The 14,950-nt window shown below is 37.7% G+C and overlaps 1 protein-coding gene across 1 annotated transcript; it reads right to left on the bottom strand.

Moving 5' to 3' along the window:
- Positions 1–3,025: 3,025 nt before the first annotated feature.
- Positions 3,026–14,664, bottom strand: hyal6 (hyaluronoglucosaminidase 6). Its single transcript, XM_057330458.1, has 5 exons — positions 14,538–14,664; positions 11,316–11,519; positions 10,436–11,200; positions 5,462–5,551; positions 3,026–4,886 (listed from the first exon to the last, which is right to left on the bottom strand). Exons 1-5 carry the CDS (start codon positions 14,586–14,588, stop codon positions 4,434–4,436), a joined length of 1,563 nt encoding a protein of 520 aa, XP_057186441.1. The 5' UTR covers positions 14,589–14,664; the 3' UTR covers positions 3,026–4,433.
- Positions 14,665–14,950: the final 286 nt, after the last annotated feature.

Raw genomic sequence — 14,950 nt, 5'->3', positions numbered from 1 at the left:
ATACAGATTTTGCACAACACGAGCAACAAATGAATGGTACAAAACTCACACTTTGTTTATTTGTCACAGTTACCAGCCAGCATGGACAGTAAAAAAAACATATTGCAAGTCATTCCCACACAATAATGTTGGACGTTTTTGTGTTATATTAGGATTGGCGAGTGATTTTTGTGGATGTGGATAAACACAATTTGTCCTTTGGTAAGAAAGGCACATTTCACCAACTGGGAGGTCTGTTTTATTGAAGCACCACTGAAGAAATGCGACCCTACTGTTGATTTAACAGTGCTTTAAACTTTAATGTTATTTTATAAATGTTGGCTTGTTCAGATGGGGTCTTTACCGTACAAACCTGCTGAGTATGAACTTACTCTTTGATCTAACCTTCTTAAATGCAACCCGGCGGGCATGCGATCTAAACGTTGGCAATGAAAATAAAGATTCTTCCAGTACCCCGAATGTTCCTCTCTTTAGTAGCTTTTGGCACCAGAAATCATGGCATAATTCAAAAGGAGGATTAATGGGAAACATTTCTGAAGTGTAAGTGATGAATTATTTATGGATTTGTTCTTGCACTGGTTATCTGAGCACTGGAATTTTTGTATTATTTTTTAAATAATTTAAAAAATATGAATTATATAATTCTTTACAGGTTTCGGTGACATTGAAAACTTTCTTTTAAAACCTTATTTCATATAAAAACCTTATTTTTTCCCACCTTGCTGAAATTGTTTATATCTAAATAATAGAGAATTTGACATTTATTTACTGGATTTACTGTGATTTATTTTGAAATTTGTAAATATGTATATATTTTTTAAATGCATTAAAATGTGTTCTTGTGCAACCACTTCATATGCAGAAACAACTAATAGTAAGCCATTTGTATGTTTAGTTACTCAAGAAGTGCAAACATTGTGGTTCTTTCAAAACATGAATCAGCAGAGTGTTGCCTAAGACTTTCAGAAGTTAAAGTGTTTGGGAACCCGTTTTGAAAACTCATTATTTTTGCAATGTTTAACAGTTTGTGTTATTTTTGTCCTCCTCCACCATATAGGCTTTAAACATGACAGTGTTTATATTATACTTTTGGTTCATTTGCTATTACACACTGTGTTTAGCTCAGTTTCCTCAGTTTGAGTGAATCAGTTTAAATTAAGAGTCTTATTTATAAGATAAACATCAAGTCGGAGAATTACCAGCAACAGTCAGTAATACGACGTTTAGCAGCTTAATGTGAAGGTTTTGTGCCTCCACCCATGATGAGTGGCACTCGGGTGCGTTACACCCTGAACAGTCACCTGCCAATTTGTAGACGGTTGCCATGGTAACCATAACAGGTGTATGAATCTGATGCTGCGTTCAAGACACCTTGGATTTGTAATATTTCCCACCACAAACCCAGAAGTAGCATCTGGATTTAGTAATATTAGTGTTTAAAGCATTTAAACATTACAAGTATTTATAAACATTAAAACAGCGCTGTCCCGTTTCGGGTTAAGGTGGAAAATATCCTAAATCCGAGGTGTCTTGTCACAACATCACTCTAGCTGCGTCCCAATTAGCTCCACTTTAAAGATTTGTTGGACAGCATGAACATTATACGTATATCACATAAATACTGAGTAATAGTTCTGACGAAGATATACATAATATGTAATTATATTGTGGAACCACCCATAATTGTCGTTGCTATTATAATTCAACATATAAAGTAATTAGCATTATATTAGCAATTATGATTTTATCACATAGGCTACTGTGTATACAGTATGTCTTGACATTAAGTAGGCTTTATGTTGAACATCTGTGTTCTTAGTTTTATAGTGTTATTTACATTAATGGTCATTTTACACAACAAACTTATCCATAAACATTGGTATTTATTAACACATATTTAACGTAATACTTGTAAGTGGGTATGTGTTAAATGAATGTGTGGCACATTTTAGCGGCCCGTGTCCTGTTATTAGTGGTGGGAGAGTGGGGTAATGTAAACTGGCAGTTTGTGGAAATAATTTGGAGACGGGAAAGAACATGTCACCAGTGAGTTGAAGGACTTCTGGTAATTTCGGGACTGCAGACTCAGTTCTTGCCCAGTACTCTAATCTGTTTTGCTGAATAAACCCATGGTTTAAGGTTAGAGAGAGGGTACGAATGTTTTAATTGGAGTGGTGTATAGGAAAGGGTTAGGTCTCATTGCAAAACTGAAAAATAATATTGTTAAAACCTGATGCTCTTAAAACAGTTTTTCCACATCAAAGTGTGACTGTGAACTACAAAAATACAAGACTGATTAAAAAATGCCTAGAAATGTTTTGCCCAAAGGTTTGAATGAGAGTGCTTAGGAATGCATAGCTCAACAACAAATCTCTTAACTTCATAAAGCAAATTCTGCAATACAAACCGTTGTTTTCTTAAAAATGCATTTTGATATTTCTACCGAAAAACAAAATCACTGTTTAACAAAATATTATTGAGAAGCAAAATTACAGATCCAAAATATTGGTCTATTAGTAACTGCAAACATTTGTTGTGTTAAAATAAATAAGAAATAAACACTGCTCTCTGTTAAACATGACACAAGTACCAACCCACCCGACTACACACGTGTTATACTCTATACTGTAGTACTGTATTGCCTTTGATCTGTCTCCCTCAGAACTATATGTAAGAGCACATGACCCCACACTCCCGTTTATATACATATTTGTGGGTGTTTCTTCCTTAAAACTTCCCGGCAAGGGGTCTGGAGGTGCTTGTGTTGGATATGTCTGTTTCACCCAAAACTCCAGGAATTACTCCATCTATAGATCAAGTTCCAAGTTGTGTTTCTGATTATCCTGGGCTCAAACCCACAGCTGTGAGGTGTGGCTCTGTTATGTGAAACCATTCCTTCACAGCAAAATCGCCAGTGTTAAAAAATGCTAAATTAACTCTCACAGTGTTTATATAATCCACACTTTGAGAGTGTGGATTATATATACACTGTGAGTGTTCATATGACCCTTTTCAACACTGGCGATTTTACTGTGTTGTATTCCTATTGTCTATGTGTGCAATGATCTGTAATGTGCCAGGTTCAGCAAATAACATAAATGTGTATAAATATTTAAATCCTGTCCAGAGTTGTAGAAGAGCGAAAAATCTTTCGAGCCTCAAAGCTGAGAACCTGTTTGTTTTTTGTTAATGTTGGTCTTAGAATAAATGAACACAAAACCAAAGTTTCAATATTCCAAATCAAGTCACCACATAGTGTTTGTTTAAACCATAGTTATTATGTAACACTGAACAGTCATATACCTCAAATCTCCTAGAGAAAATGTTAAATGTTAATGGAAACACTCTGTGCTTTTTAATTTAAAATGAGCAGAAATTCGAGTTTTTACGGGGTTTGTAATTTGACTGTTTAGATTGACTAGCTGAATCACAATCTCCGGTCTAACATAAGACATCTTGGTCTACCAACTACAATTTTATGTTATTTATTGGGAAATAGTTGAGAAAATTCACCTCAGTTTGTGTGGGAAAGAAACAGATTCCTATACGACAAAATAATAATAATAATAAAAAGAGAAGATGTGGTCCATTCATTACTTTGTTGGATATTTTTTAAATATAGAATAGAAAATATGTTGGTCTAAACCAGTTAAGTGCATTCATGTTTGGGGGACCATGACCAGCTTTTTATCAAGACATGTCAAGAAATTCTTGGCTACGAAAAAAGTTATTGAACATTTCCATCCCACCCCAGTGATAACATTGCCTATATAGCAGGGTACGCATATGGGGTAAGTTGTCCCAAAATAAGATGCTGTTAGACTGACAACTATTCAGACTCTTCAGAAATGTAACCAGGGAAACAATTATAAAACACATTCATAAAACATAACAGGTAAATCTTTGTTTTGACAAACAGATATTGTACTGTATAGTTTAAACATATTTAAAACACACTATAGAGAACATGCACATTTGTTTTAATGAGTTCACCCAAAAATTCTGTCATCATTTACTTGCATTGGTTTTGTGTCTGTACAATAGAAGTGAATGGGTGTCGGCATTGTTCGGTTACCAACTTTCTTCAAAATATCTTCATTTACTGTATATATGACCTTTGTCATTTTAAACTTGTATGAAGAAAGTTGTTAACCGAACAATGCCGGCACCAATTGACTTTTACTGTATGGACACCAAACCAATGCAAGTCAATGGTGCCAGTTAACAACATTCTTCAAAATATCTTCTTTTGTGTTCTACAGAAGAAAGAAAGTCATACAGGTTTGAAATGACAAGAGGGTGAGTAAATGATGACAGAATTTTCATTTTTGGGTGAACTATACCTTTAATTATACTTTATCGTAACTGAGATGTAACCTTTGTGACAACCTCCCAGTGTGAGTTACAATTGCAAAATAAACCAGACATCAGTCTTACAGTATCAGACACTTAAGGATGAGGCAAAGACCCAAGAACACGATGGCAGACAGACAGGAGAAATGCAGAGACAACACAACCAGCAGTTCTCCCAAAACACCGTTCCTTGGGTGTGGGGCGATGGACTTCGCTTCCTGAGGCATCTCGCAGTAGATGCCGGTCCAGCCTTGGTAGCACTGGCAGGTGAACTTTTGCTTCATATCCAGGATGTCGAGATTGTTCAGGTGGCCGCTGACATGGAAGCGTGGTCCATGGATGCCTCGGTTGAGTTGGATGTTGAAGAAACGAGGGTTGAGGTGCAGGTAGGCCCATGAGTCCAGACTCTTACGGACACATTTGCCGTTCTTCTTGCACAAGGCTTTGCTACACAACTTGGCAGCCGAGGTCACGTTGATCACATAATGACCCAGTGGACCGTCGATGTAGTTCTTAACGGTTAAACAGTTTCTCTGCAGAAAGACAAATACATCAACTTTATTGAACGTTTTTGCTTGTGTGATATCACAAAAGGGACGCTATGATGTCCATGACACTTTGGTTACACTGTAAATAAAAGTCATTTTTTAAATATGGTAAAATTACAGAAAACGACTGCAAATTTACAAGAAAAACATGAAAAAAACCTGTTTATGGAGTCAAAGTAGGGTCACATGTATTTGCAAACAAAAAAAGTTTTGCAAACAAAAAAAAGTAAATTTGCCTTTATTTTACAGTTTTTATTTAGGTTTAGACAAATACAACATAATCTTCTAGATGTTTAGCTGTTGTCGTAAAAAAGAGATGCCAGATATTTCTCAGAGCGTCCCACTGTTTGTTAATACCAGCTCATCAGCTTAAGTTAATATCAGCTCAAGCTGATTAAAATTGTGAGCAGATGCTGGTCTCTAAGTGGATCTAAATGTTTTTGGTTACGGATGCTAATTTTAACAACTAATCTGAAAATCACATCACATCCAAGAAGATTTGATTTTGAACTAATTTTATGGATAGAATGATGAGAGTGGCTTATAAAGATGATGAGCACCTCAGATCTTGAATATTCAGAAGAACCCCACAGGACGACTCCAGTGGCCCCCAACGCTGCACTTTCTCCTATAGTGTGGATCAGGTCACTCTGTGCAAAATAATGTTTGTATGTTAATGCAATATAATAGAAAACAGACTTAAAGGGATAGATCATCTAGAAATAAAAATTCTGTCATTCTTTACTCACCCTCGAGTTGTTCCAAATCATGTGTACATTTCTTTGTTTTGATGAACGCAAAGATATTTGGAAGAATGTTAGCAACTGACATTTCTGGGGATTTATTAAAAATAATTGTATTTTTTTTTGTTCTGTTTAACACAAAAGAAGATATTCTGAGGGAAATAGAAAAGCAACAAGAATCTTTGACTACCATTTTAATATTTTCTACTATGGTAGTCAATGGTGCCCCAAAAATGTCAGTTGCTAACATTCTTCCAAATATCTTTGTATGTGTTCAGCCAAACAAAGAAATTTATACAGGTTTGGAACAACTTGAGGGTGAGTAAATGATGACAGAATTTTCATTTTTGGGTGAGCAATCCCTTTAAGATAAGAAAGAAACCAAGTTGTCTACATTTTGTAGTTGCAGTAAAAATACTGGTATCAGTAGATGCCAAGTGTCTTTAACTTGCTTAACTTTTTTTTTTTTTGTGAGAGTTGGGAAAGGACCACGAACTTGGACTCGAACTTGGGTTGCCAGAAGCGCCATTGCGCAATATGTCAACATGCAGCCCAAATGGCTACTGGCACTGATTCACCCTAGCAAAGTTTCTTTATAAAATGTAAAAATAATTGTGTGGCAAAAAGTTTGCTATTAAATTAATTATATGCTTATATTTGCATGCTTATATTGAATCATGAATCTTATATTTGCATGCATACACACTGAAAAAATCTGTTGGATAACTTAAAATATGTACATCAGTTGCACATATTAAAGTTGTTTACCCAGCATTATTTATTTATGTTTAAGTTGCCAAATTTATGTTTGTTAAACAAACATGATTTTTATATGTAACTTTCAGATTATTCAGTCTCAAATATTTTTACTTGATGTGACTTAAATTTTATCTTCTTTCAAGATACAGAACTTAACAATTACAGTTGTTAAATACTAGACCCTATACCTACAAATCTACTGAAAGAGATGCTCCCAGAAATTATAGATCCTCTTCTTGGTATTATTAACTCATCTCTGACATTAGGACATGTGCCTAAAGCATATAAGGTGGCTGTTATAAGGCCCCTTGTCAAAAAACCCCAACTCGACCCTAGAGAACTAAGGAACTACAGGCCTATATCGAATCTACCTTTCATATCTAAAGTTCTGGAAAAAGTAGTTTCAACTCAATTATGCTCCTTCCTCCAAAGGAATGACATCAATGAAGAATTCCAGTCTGGATTTAGAGCATGTCACAGTACAGAGACTGCTTTGATCAGAGTTACAAATGATCTGCTATTGGCGTCTGACCGAGGTTGTATCTCGTTATTGGTGCTGCTAGACCTTAGTGCTGCATTCGATACCATTGACCACAGCACACTCCTACATAGACTCGAAAATTATGTCGGCATTAAGGGAATAGCTTTGAAATGGTTTAAATCTTATTTATCCGACCGTTTTCAATTTGTAGCAATAAACAATGAGGTGTCACGCAAATCGCAAGTCCAGTACGGTGTACCACAGGGCTCAGTCTTAGGGCCTCTGCTCTTCGCATTATACATGCTACCTCTAGGAGATATAATAAAGCGACACGGAGTTAGCTTTCACTGTTATGCTGATGATACTCAACTTTATATTTCCTCGAAGCCTCATGAAACACAGCAGTTCCATCGAATAATGGAATGCATAGTCGATATAAAAAACTGGATGAGTAACAACTTTTTATTACTGAACTCGGACAAAACGGAAGTGTTACTTATTGGACCGAAAACTGCTATAAGTAACAACCAAGAATACTGTTTAACTATTGACGGATGTTCCATAAAACCCTCGTCGTCAGCAAAGAATCTTGGCGTTCTATTCGATAGTAATCTGTCATTTGAGAGCCACGTCGCCAACACCTGTAAAATTGCGTTTTTCCATTTTAAGAATATATCTAAACTACGTCATATGCTGTCAATCTCAGATGCAGAGAAGTTAATTCATGCATTCATGACATCAAGACTAGATTACTGTAATGCACTGTTAGGTGGTTGCCCTGCAGGCTTATTACAAAAACTCCAATTGGTCCAAAACGCGGCAGCTCGAGTTCTTACACGTACAAAAAAGTATGAACATATTAGCCCGGTTCTGTCAACCTTGCACTGGTTACCTATAAAGCATCGCGTTAACTTTAAAATCTTGCTTATTACCTATAAAGCCTTACATGGTTTAGCTCCTCAGTACTTGAATGAACTCCTTTTGTATTACAGTCCTTCACGTGCATTACGCTCTCAGGCGTCCTGTCAGTTGGTAATACCTAGAATTTCAAAATCAAGTGCAGGTGGTAGATCCTTTTCCTATCTAGCGCCTAAACTTTGGAATAGTCTTCCCTGCACTGTCCGGGAGGCAGACACACTCTGTCAGTTTAAATCTAGACTAAAGACGCATCTTTTTAATCTTGCATACACTACTCTTCCATAATATAAATCTTCTAGAGGGTTTAGGCTGCATTAGTTAGATCAACCGGAACCAAAAACACAACTGATGTACTTGTTGCATCAAAGAGTACAGAACAGTACTCTACTCTCAGCCAGTCTTGTCTCATTGTTCCAAGGTTACCACAGCGAGCAGGATGCAGTTCATGGCCTGACCTGATGGTAGAGGGAGAATGGGAAGTGGGGACCTGACAAGAGCTGAGATGATAGAGCTGGATAAAGAAGGACGCGGTCTCTTGACATGTCTTCACCACAAAATTTCAAATGCTATTAGATTATTAATGATAATCTTAAACTATAATTTATTTTATTATAAGTTTATTTATTTTATTTAGCCTTGTTGTGCAAGTTCTCTGGAGCTTGTGCAGAGGCAGCAGCTTTTGCCAGAGGGGAACTGGAATCCCCTGGTTGGGCCTGGGTTCTCCTGAGGTTTTTTTTCTCGATTAGAGTTTTGGGTTCCTCGCCACCGTTTGCATACTGTTTTTGCACTATCTGCCTGACCGGGGGGGCTGCTTTAGAATTTTAAAGTTTTACTTAATTAATATTGCATATAGGAATTTATAGTCTGTTATATTTGACCTGTGCTTCTCTCTCCTTTATCCTAAATGTGTGCTCTCACTGAGCGTGTGTGTGTGTGGTGTGTGTGTGTGCGTACTTGTCTGTGTACGTCGTGTGTGTGTGTGTGTGTGTGTGTGTGTGTGTGTGTGTGTGTGTGTGTGTGTGTGTGTGTGTCTCTGTGTCTGTGTGTGTTGGTGCGTGTTGTGTGTGTGGAGTGTTTTGTGTGTGGGTGTGTCTGTCTTCTGTGTTTTCAACCTTTTCTTGTTTTTGCAGGTACAACTTTGATTGTTTTGCTTGTAGTCAATGTGTCTCCTGTACAGCTGCTTTGTAACAATGAAAATTGTAAAAGCGCTATATAAATAAAGTTGAGTTGAGTTGAGTTGAGTTAAATGTAACCTTCCACAGTCACAGTCCTTCCACAGTTTGAGTTTGTTAACTCAAAAATTTAACAAACTCTTCTAAAACTCAAAGATTTAACTTTACACATTAGCAAATGTTTCCTTTGACTGAAAAACACATCAAATAACACAAAAACGTGCTGTCCTAATGCATGCTGGGAACTTGAAATCCTCTGTTTCAACTTTTTTACACAACACAAGCTATTCAAGAAGTCCAACTTGAATGGATTACATTTGATGATTGAACATGAACCATGTAATGACAACATTTGGAGCAAAACAAGGAGCAAAAATTCTTTATTCAGTGTACTGTATCATCGGATAGGATCTGGTGGTTAAAATTTGAGAGACCACAACAATACTGTAGGCCTACATGTAACCGATGGCCTTGAGCCTGTACCATCACAATGAACATGTGGAAGCTTTTATAGTCGTAACTCGAACTAGTTATAATAAGTACATTATTGATGTATTTCACTGTCTAGAAAAGGCGGGTGGTCCCATTTAACTGAAGACAGGACTGCAGACCTACTGCAGGGTTTGATGTGGAACATTCCTCTCATAATTAGGTGACAGATGAGTGTTTAAGCATATCTCTGGCATTTAACATGATGTGGAGGAGGGTGGCTAATGGGCAGGGTCTGTCATTCAAGTATTTGACAAGTGATTTAAACAATGTGTGCTTGACAGTTTCCTGCAGACGCCTTTGTCAGTAACATTCTTGAAAATGTGTTTTCAAGAATTTGGAAATGCAAAAGTTGGTAAGAACCTTGCAGATTGTTCAAAGTAGTTTAAAGGTCCAGTGTGGAAAGTATCTATTGACAGAAATGCAATAAAATATACATAACTATGTGTTCAGAAGTGTATAAAGACCTTACATAATGAAGTGTTATGTTTTTACTATCTTGGAATGAGCTATTTATATCTACATACACTGTGGGTCCCCTTACATCGAGCTCGCCATGTTGTTTCTACAGTAGCCCTAAACAGACAAACTTCAGACAGACAATCCGCGAAATTACATTATCTCAACTGGCAAAGAAACGAAAACATGACAACATCCTGTGTCAGCCATCGCCGTGCTTCGAGAGGGAAAAGGGGAGCGGTGGAGTGAGCCTTCGGTTGCAGTTCGCAAACCACTACTCACCACTAGATGCCGCTAAATTCCATATACTAGACCTTTAACAGTTCTATTGATTTGATTTTGTGTAACATTTCAATTTGATGTCATTTGATTTCGACCCACGTAAAGATAAGTACATAATGTAACCTTCAATTTCATGTTTCGAACAGAGATGGCAGTATAGAGGCAAAAGCAACAGACTGCAGCATTAACTTTTCTGAATTGTTTACTAAACACTTGCAATACTCTACTCACCTCTGACAGAACGTCAAATGTGTAGGCATAAAAGGGCCTCGAGTAGACGAAAACCGGCAATGTATAGTCATTCCGAGCAATTGAGGCAATCCGCATGGCCTCCTTGACACGATAGTGCACAAATTTCACCGTGTTGGGTGAGGACTTGAGTTCATAGTCGAGATAGATGGAAGGATAGAGGGCTGTGCTCCCCTTCCACAGCCACATCAGGTGGTCATTGCGAACGTGCTCAACATTAGGACATTCTCCACCGTAACGCAATGGATGCTGCTTGTAACCATAATTGTAACAGTCAGGAAAGAGATAAAAACCCCAGAGGCCGTGCGGCCGACGACTTTCGGCCAGCAGAAGCGTGGAGTTCATGAACGCCAGTCCAGCTTTCTCAAACATCTCCTTGGCTTCATTCTCCACCTTGCTTTGCGGCCAACTCGGATGCAGTTTCCTTATAAGCTCCTTGGACTTGTTCCGGTAGATGTCTTTCGAGCCCCAGTTGCGCACCCACTGCGGACGCCAATTTTCCCAATCAATGACGCCCAGGCCGTGAAAGTCCTTGAAGGGGATGAGCTTATCAATGTCTGCTCGGGCTTTGCTGAGGTGTTTGCTCAAGCTCTGGTTCTGAGGAAGGCCTCCGTTGATGGGAATTCCAGAGCTGGTGTAATAGGGGTAATAACCAAGGTGGCTATGGTAAAAGATAGTCACATTGGGGCCGCTCAGGGTCTCGTTGTGGTTAGCAACAATGTCAAAGACGCTAAGGTCCAAATCCACCTGGCAAGAGAAAAAGACGTGATATAGTTACAACATCTGCACCACAAATATCATTTTCATTATTTGGACCACACAGATTTAGTGATGCTTGCTAGATTATCGACACATGTTCAACCTTGAATCGAAGACGGCAGGATTCAGTGGGCGCGTTCCACAAGACTACAAACGGCCGATTGGGCAGCAAAGGTGTGCGGGCCTGTTTCATTAGGTCGCCCCGGGCAACCAGTAATCCACACAGTGCCACCGCTAGAACGCCAGCCTGTGCCATTGCCTGAGTGCCTTCATAGATCAATAAACCCACATTCACAATCTGGGAGATCTGAGAGAAAATAAGAAAAATTCCATCATTGCTGAAAATATATAAGTCTACAAGTTTTCATAGCAGTGTTTTGACAAAATGAATATATGAAGTAATGTCATTCCAATTTTTATCAGTTTCTCCCCTCTTGAAAATGACACATGTGTTACATTAAAATTCCTTGCTAATCTCTGTAAAATTCCTCTCTCAGTTTGTAGTGAGATTGTATTCACAGCGGGGGCCTCGTTTTGCTTCTCCTGCCTTTTTCTTTGAATTCGGTTTAATTGAAGTCTTATAAGTTTAACTAAATGAATTAAACAATAAGCATTTCATTCTGTTTTAACACATACTCGAATCTGTTCTTTTTTCAGAAAGAATAATATCAGGTCGAAAAATATCTCCACGTTTGTAAGGGTGTGTTACATAAAATAAAGGCTTGTGTAGTTTACGGTAGATGGGGAAGATCAGCATTTCCTCAAAAGTGAACCTCAAAGCTTTTTCCAAAAGCAACAGCGTAGTGAAGTCGCCAAGTCCTTTCATGAACCACAATCATCAACAGTGCCCAACCACAAAAAAGACCCCCCAAAAAACACAACGGAGACATACTGGCACACACAGAGACATGCTTAAAGGAGAACCACGTTTTCTGTCTCTTTTTTTATAATGGAATTGACTCATTTAATCCAGATGACTGAGAAAGTGCGCATCATCAACTTTATGCCTTTTGACTTGTATTGCGAAAGTGAGGTTCTTTCCGTTTTTTTATGTTTTTATATATTTTATATATATTTAGAATGTTGTTCAATGTAAACAAACGAACAAAAATGATGGTGTGGATTTAATAAGAAAAATTGACCATGACCTTTAGCAACAGGAAAAAAAGCTCTCATTTAATGCTGTGAATCTACTGTAACCCCTTCAATACGAATATACAGTGACTGCAAAAACATCTTCTGTTATGCTCTGTGATAAACCCAGAACATTTACTTCATATTGTAAGCATGTGTGTGCAACTGAAATAAATACAGATGGCAAGACCCTTTGGAAGCCTTATGCTGCAAACATATAATACATGTGATCTCTAACTTGCAACTTGCTTTTCTGGAAAAGTGGAGGCAGAGCAGAAATAAATGTAAACAGCAGCTCCTACTAACCTTCAAACACGATAACATCAGATTGGAAAAAGGTTGTCATTTGACTTTCCAACATTTTAACGTTTGTGACCTAATACTTTTGACAGTAGTCATAATCCTAGAGTGTCCAGAAGATTCCATCGTGTCCCTGTGGCCTACAGCAGATGTTTCATGTAAACGCATTTGTTATTTACAGGATTAATGTCCATTGTGCTCATTCTGTGAATGAGATTTGCATATGGCTTTGTTGCATGGGGGTAAGAATGTGAAACTCTCTTTGCATCAACAGGAGACAGAAGAAACTCATTTCAGAGTCTCTTGCCTGCTGAGGTCAATGTGGAAATGTGTTTGTAATTGCTGTTGGTCCCATATACTTTATGGAAAAGTTGGCAAAGAATGTTGGCAGGACCAAAAACACTCGGAAAATGCCAAATGCGAGTTGAAAATTGTCTTCGCTCGCCAGTGAACGATCATAAAATTCATAATGAACTGCATGTACACGTGAAGGCGATTCTGACCCTCACTGATGTAAGTGACCAACAAAGTTTGTACTGAAAAAAAAAATTGTCTTACTGATTTAACTTGAGTGAATAAACTAATACGTGAAGCGCAATTTCGAAAAAGCACCGATCGGAGTGAAAATTTCTGCTATTTCATGCATTCTGACTTATTGACACTGTTACAAGTGTCGGATTAATGCTAAACATGAGCACAGTGTTGGGGAAGCTACTTTGAAATTGTAGTTAGATAAGATACAAGTTACTCATTAATAAAAGTAGTTAAGTTACTGTTTAGCTACCCATCTGAAAAAGTAGTTAGCTACACTACAAGTTACTATAAAAAAGTAGCTAGCTTCTTTGAAACTACTTTTTCATTTTTTACAATCTCACGTTGACGTTGACGTACAACATAGCATTTCTATGCAAAATACACTCCCTCAGCTTTCGCAAGTTTTTTTAAACCATGGATTACCGTGACGAAAAAGAGGTCAAGAATAATATGAGATTTAAATAATCTCCTCCCATAAAGTTTGTCTAAAGAGGAAACTCCTACAAATGCTATAAGCAATAATAGGTCATTAAGGTCAGTCGCAAAAAAACTGTGTCCACGCCTTTTCAGCGTGAACTATCACTGCGTGTCATTAGTAAATATCGACAGTAGTTCGTTTTTTTACGGCAAAAGAGGCATTTGCACGCCGCAAGCTGTAAATCTGGCCCTAAATCCCTAATGTTTTGTGACGAGTGCAGTTTCTTCAGTTCATATTTTATTCACACTTGTGTCACTCCAAACCCTTATGACTTATATGTAGTTTCTGAGTGATGTAAATATGTTTGTTCCCATGGGTCACGTCTGAATAATCCATTGTGCTCCATTGATTTTCAGGTCCTTATTCATCCGGACATGTTACACGCCAGGGTTGGACGGTTCCATAAAACAGGTTCCCCTCACAGTGAATAAATGAGAAAAGTTGTGGAAAGGCTGAAGTTCTCCACTCCTGATTAGAAAGGACTCGGTCTATAAACACATTTTGCACCAGGAAGCTCATCAGCAGTCGTGTTATGTTATGTCACCTTCGATTCAACAGTTCAACTGGTGCAAATCCACATCAAATAAGTGATTTCATTGCCAGGGAATATCTTTTGAAACTTCACAGCAATGTTGAGTTGATTAAAAATGTGCGTCATTTCATTACAGTTTTGTACGTCAATGTCAGTTTGTAGATCTCCAGTTGGCATTGTGGGCAGCAGATTTGCTCCAACAGGTCCCCAAAGTTTCAATAAAAACAAACTCTGAAATTTAAACATGAAACTGTATTCATTTTTACAAGTGACTCAACGACCGTGACCTTTGAAAGCTGTTGGGACTTAATTCAAGAGTTGATAAATACTAAACACTGTGCACTCACCTTTTCCAGATTCAGATTTCCCAGCAATCCCCAGGTCCAGTTTAATAACATCCAATGGGATTGTTGTGTTATTGTACAGAATATTCAGTGGTGGTGTTTTATACGCTCAGTATCATGGTTTATCAGGGTTTGCTGTATGTATGTTGTGTGCGTTGTTTGTTAATTGCATTGGCTCCTCCTCACACAAGCTTCTAAATAAATTGAAGAGCAATTAGAGCTCATTCATGTGCCAAAGTCTTGTGTGGTGTTTTTGGCTGTGTTGCAATGAAATTCTTTTGCTTTTGTTGCATTCAGACTGAGAATGCTTTGTGCAAGAAGCTTTGCAAGTTGCAGGAAATAGTTGAAGTATAAAAGGTCCATTTACTGTATATTAGAAAACTGTGTACTTGCATTACTTGTATTTCTAGTTGTAA

The sequence above is a fragment of the Triplophysa rosa genome, linkage group LG3, assembly GCF_024868665.1.
Source record: "Triplophysa rosa linkage group LG3, Trosa_1v2, whole genome shotgun sequence".
NCBI lineage: Eukaryota > Metazoa > Chordata > Actinopteri > Cypriniformes > Nemacheilidae > Triplophysa > Triplophysa rosa.
The sequence above is the reverse complement of the archived record's forward strand: the minus strand, read 5'-3'. Positions and strand labels throughout refer to the sequence as shown.

Coding starts and splice junctions, on each gene's coding strand:
- hyal6 (XM_057330458.1), bottom strand. CDS start 14,588: ATGTTATTAAACTGGACCTGGGGATTGCTGGGAAATCTGAATCTGGAA. Junction 5,552..10,435: donor CATTTGACGTTCTGTCAGAG/GTGAGTAGAGTA, acceptor TATTTTGCACAG/AGTGACCTGATCCACACTAT. Junction 4,887..5,461: donor CTGAATATTCAAGATCTGAG/GTGCTCATCATC, acceptor GTCTTTCTGCAG/AGAAACTGTTTAACCGTTAA.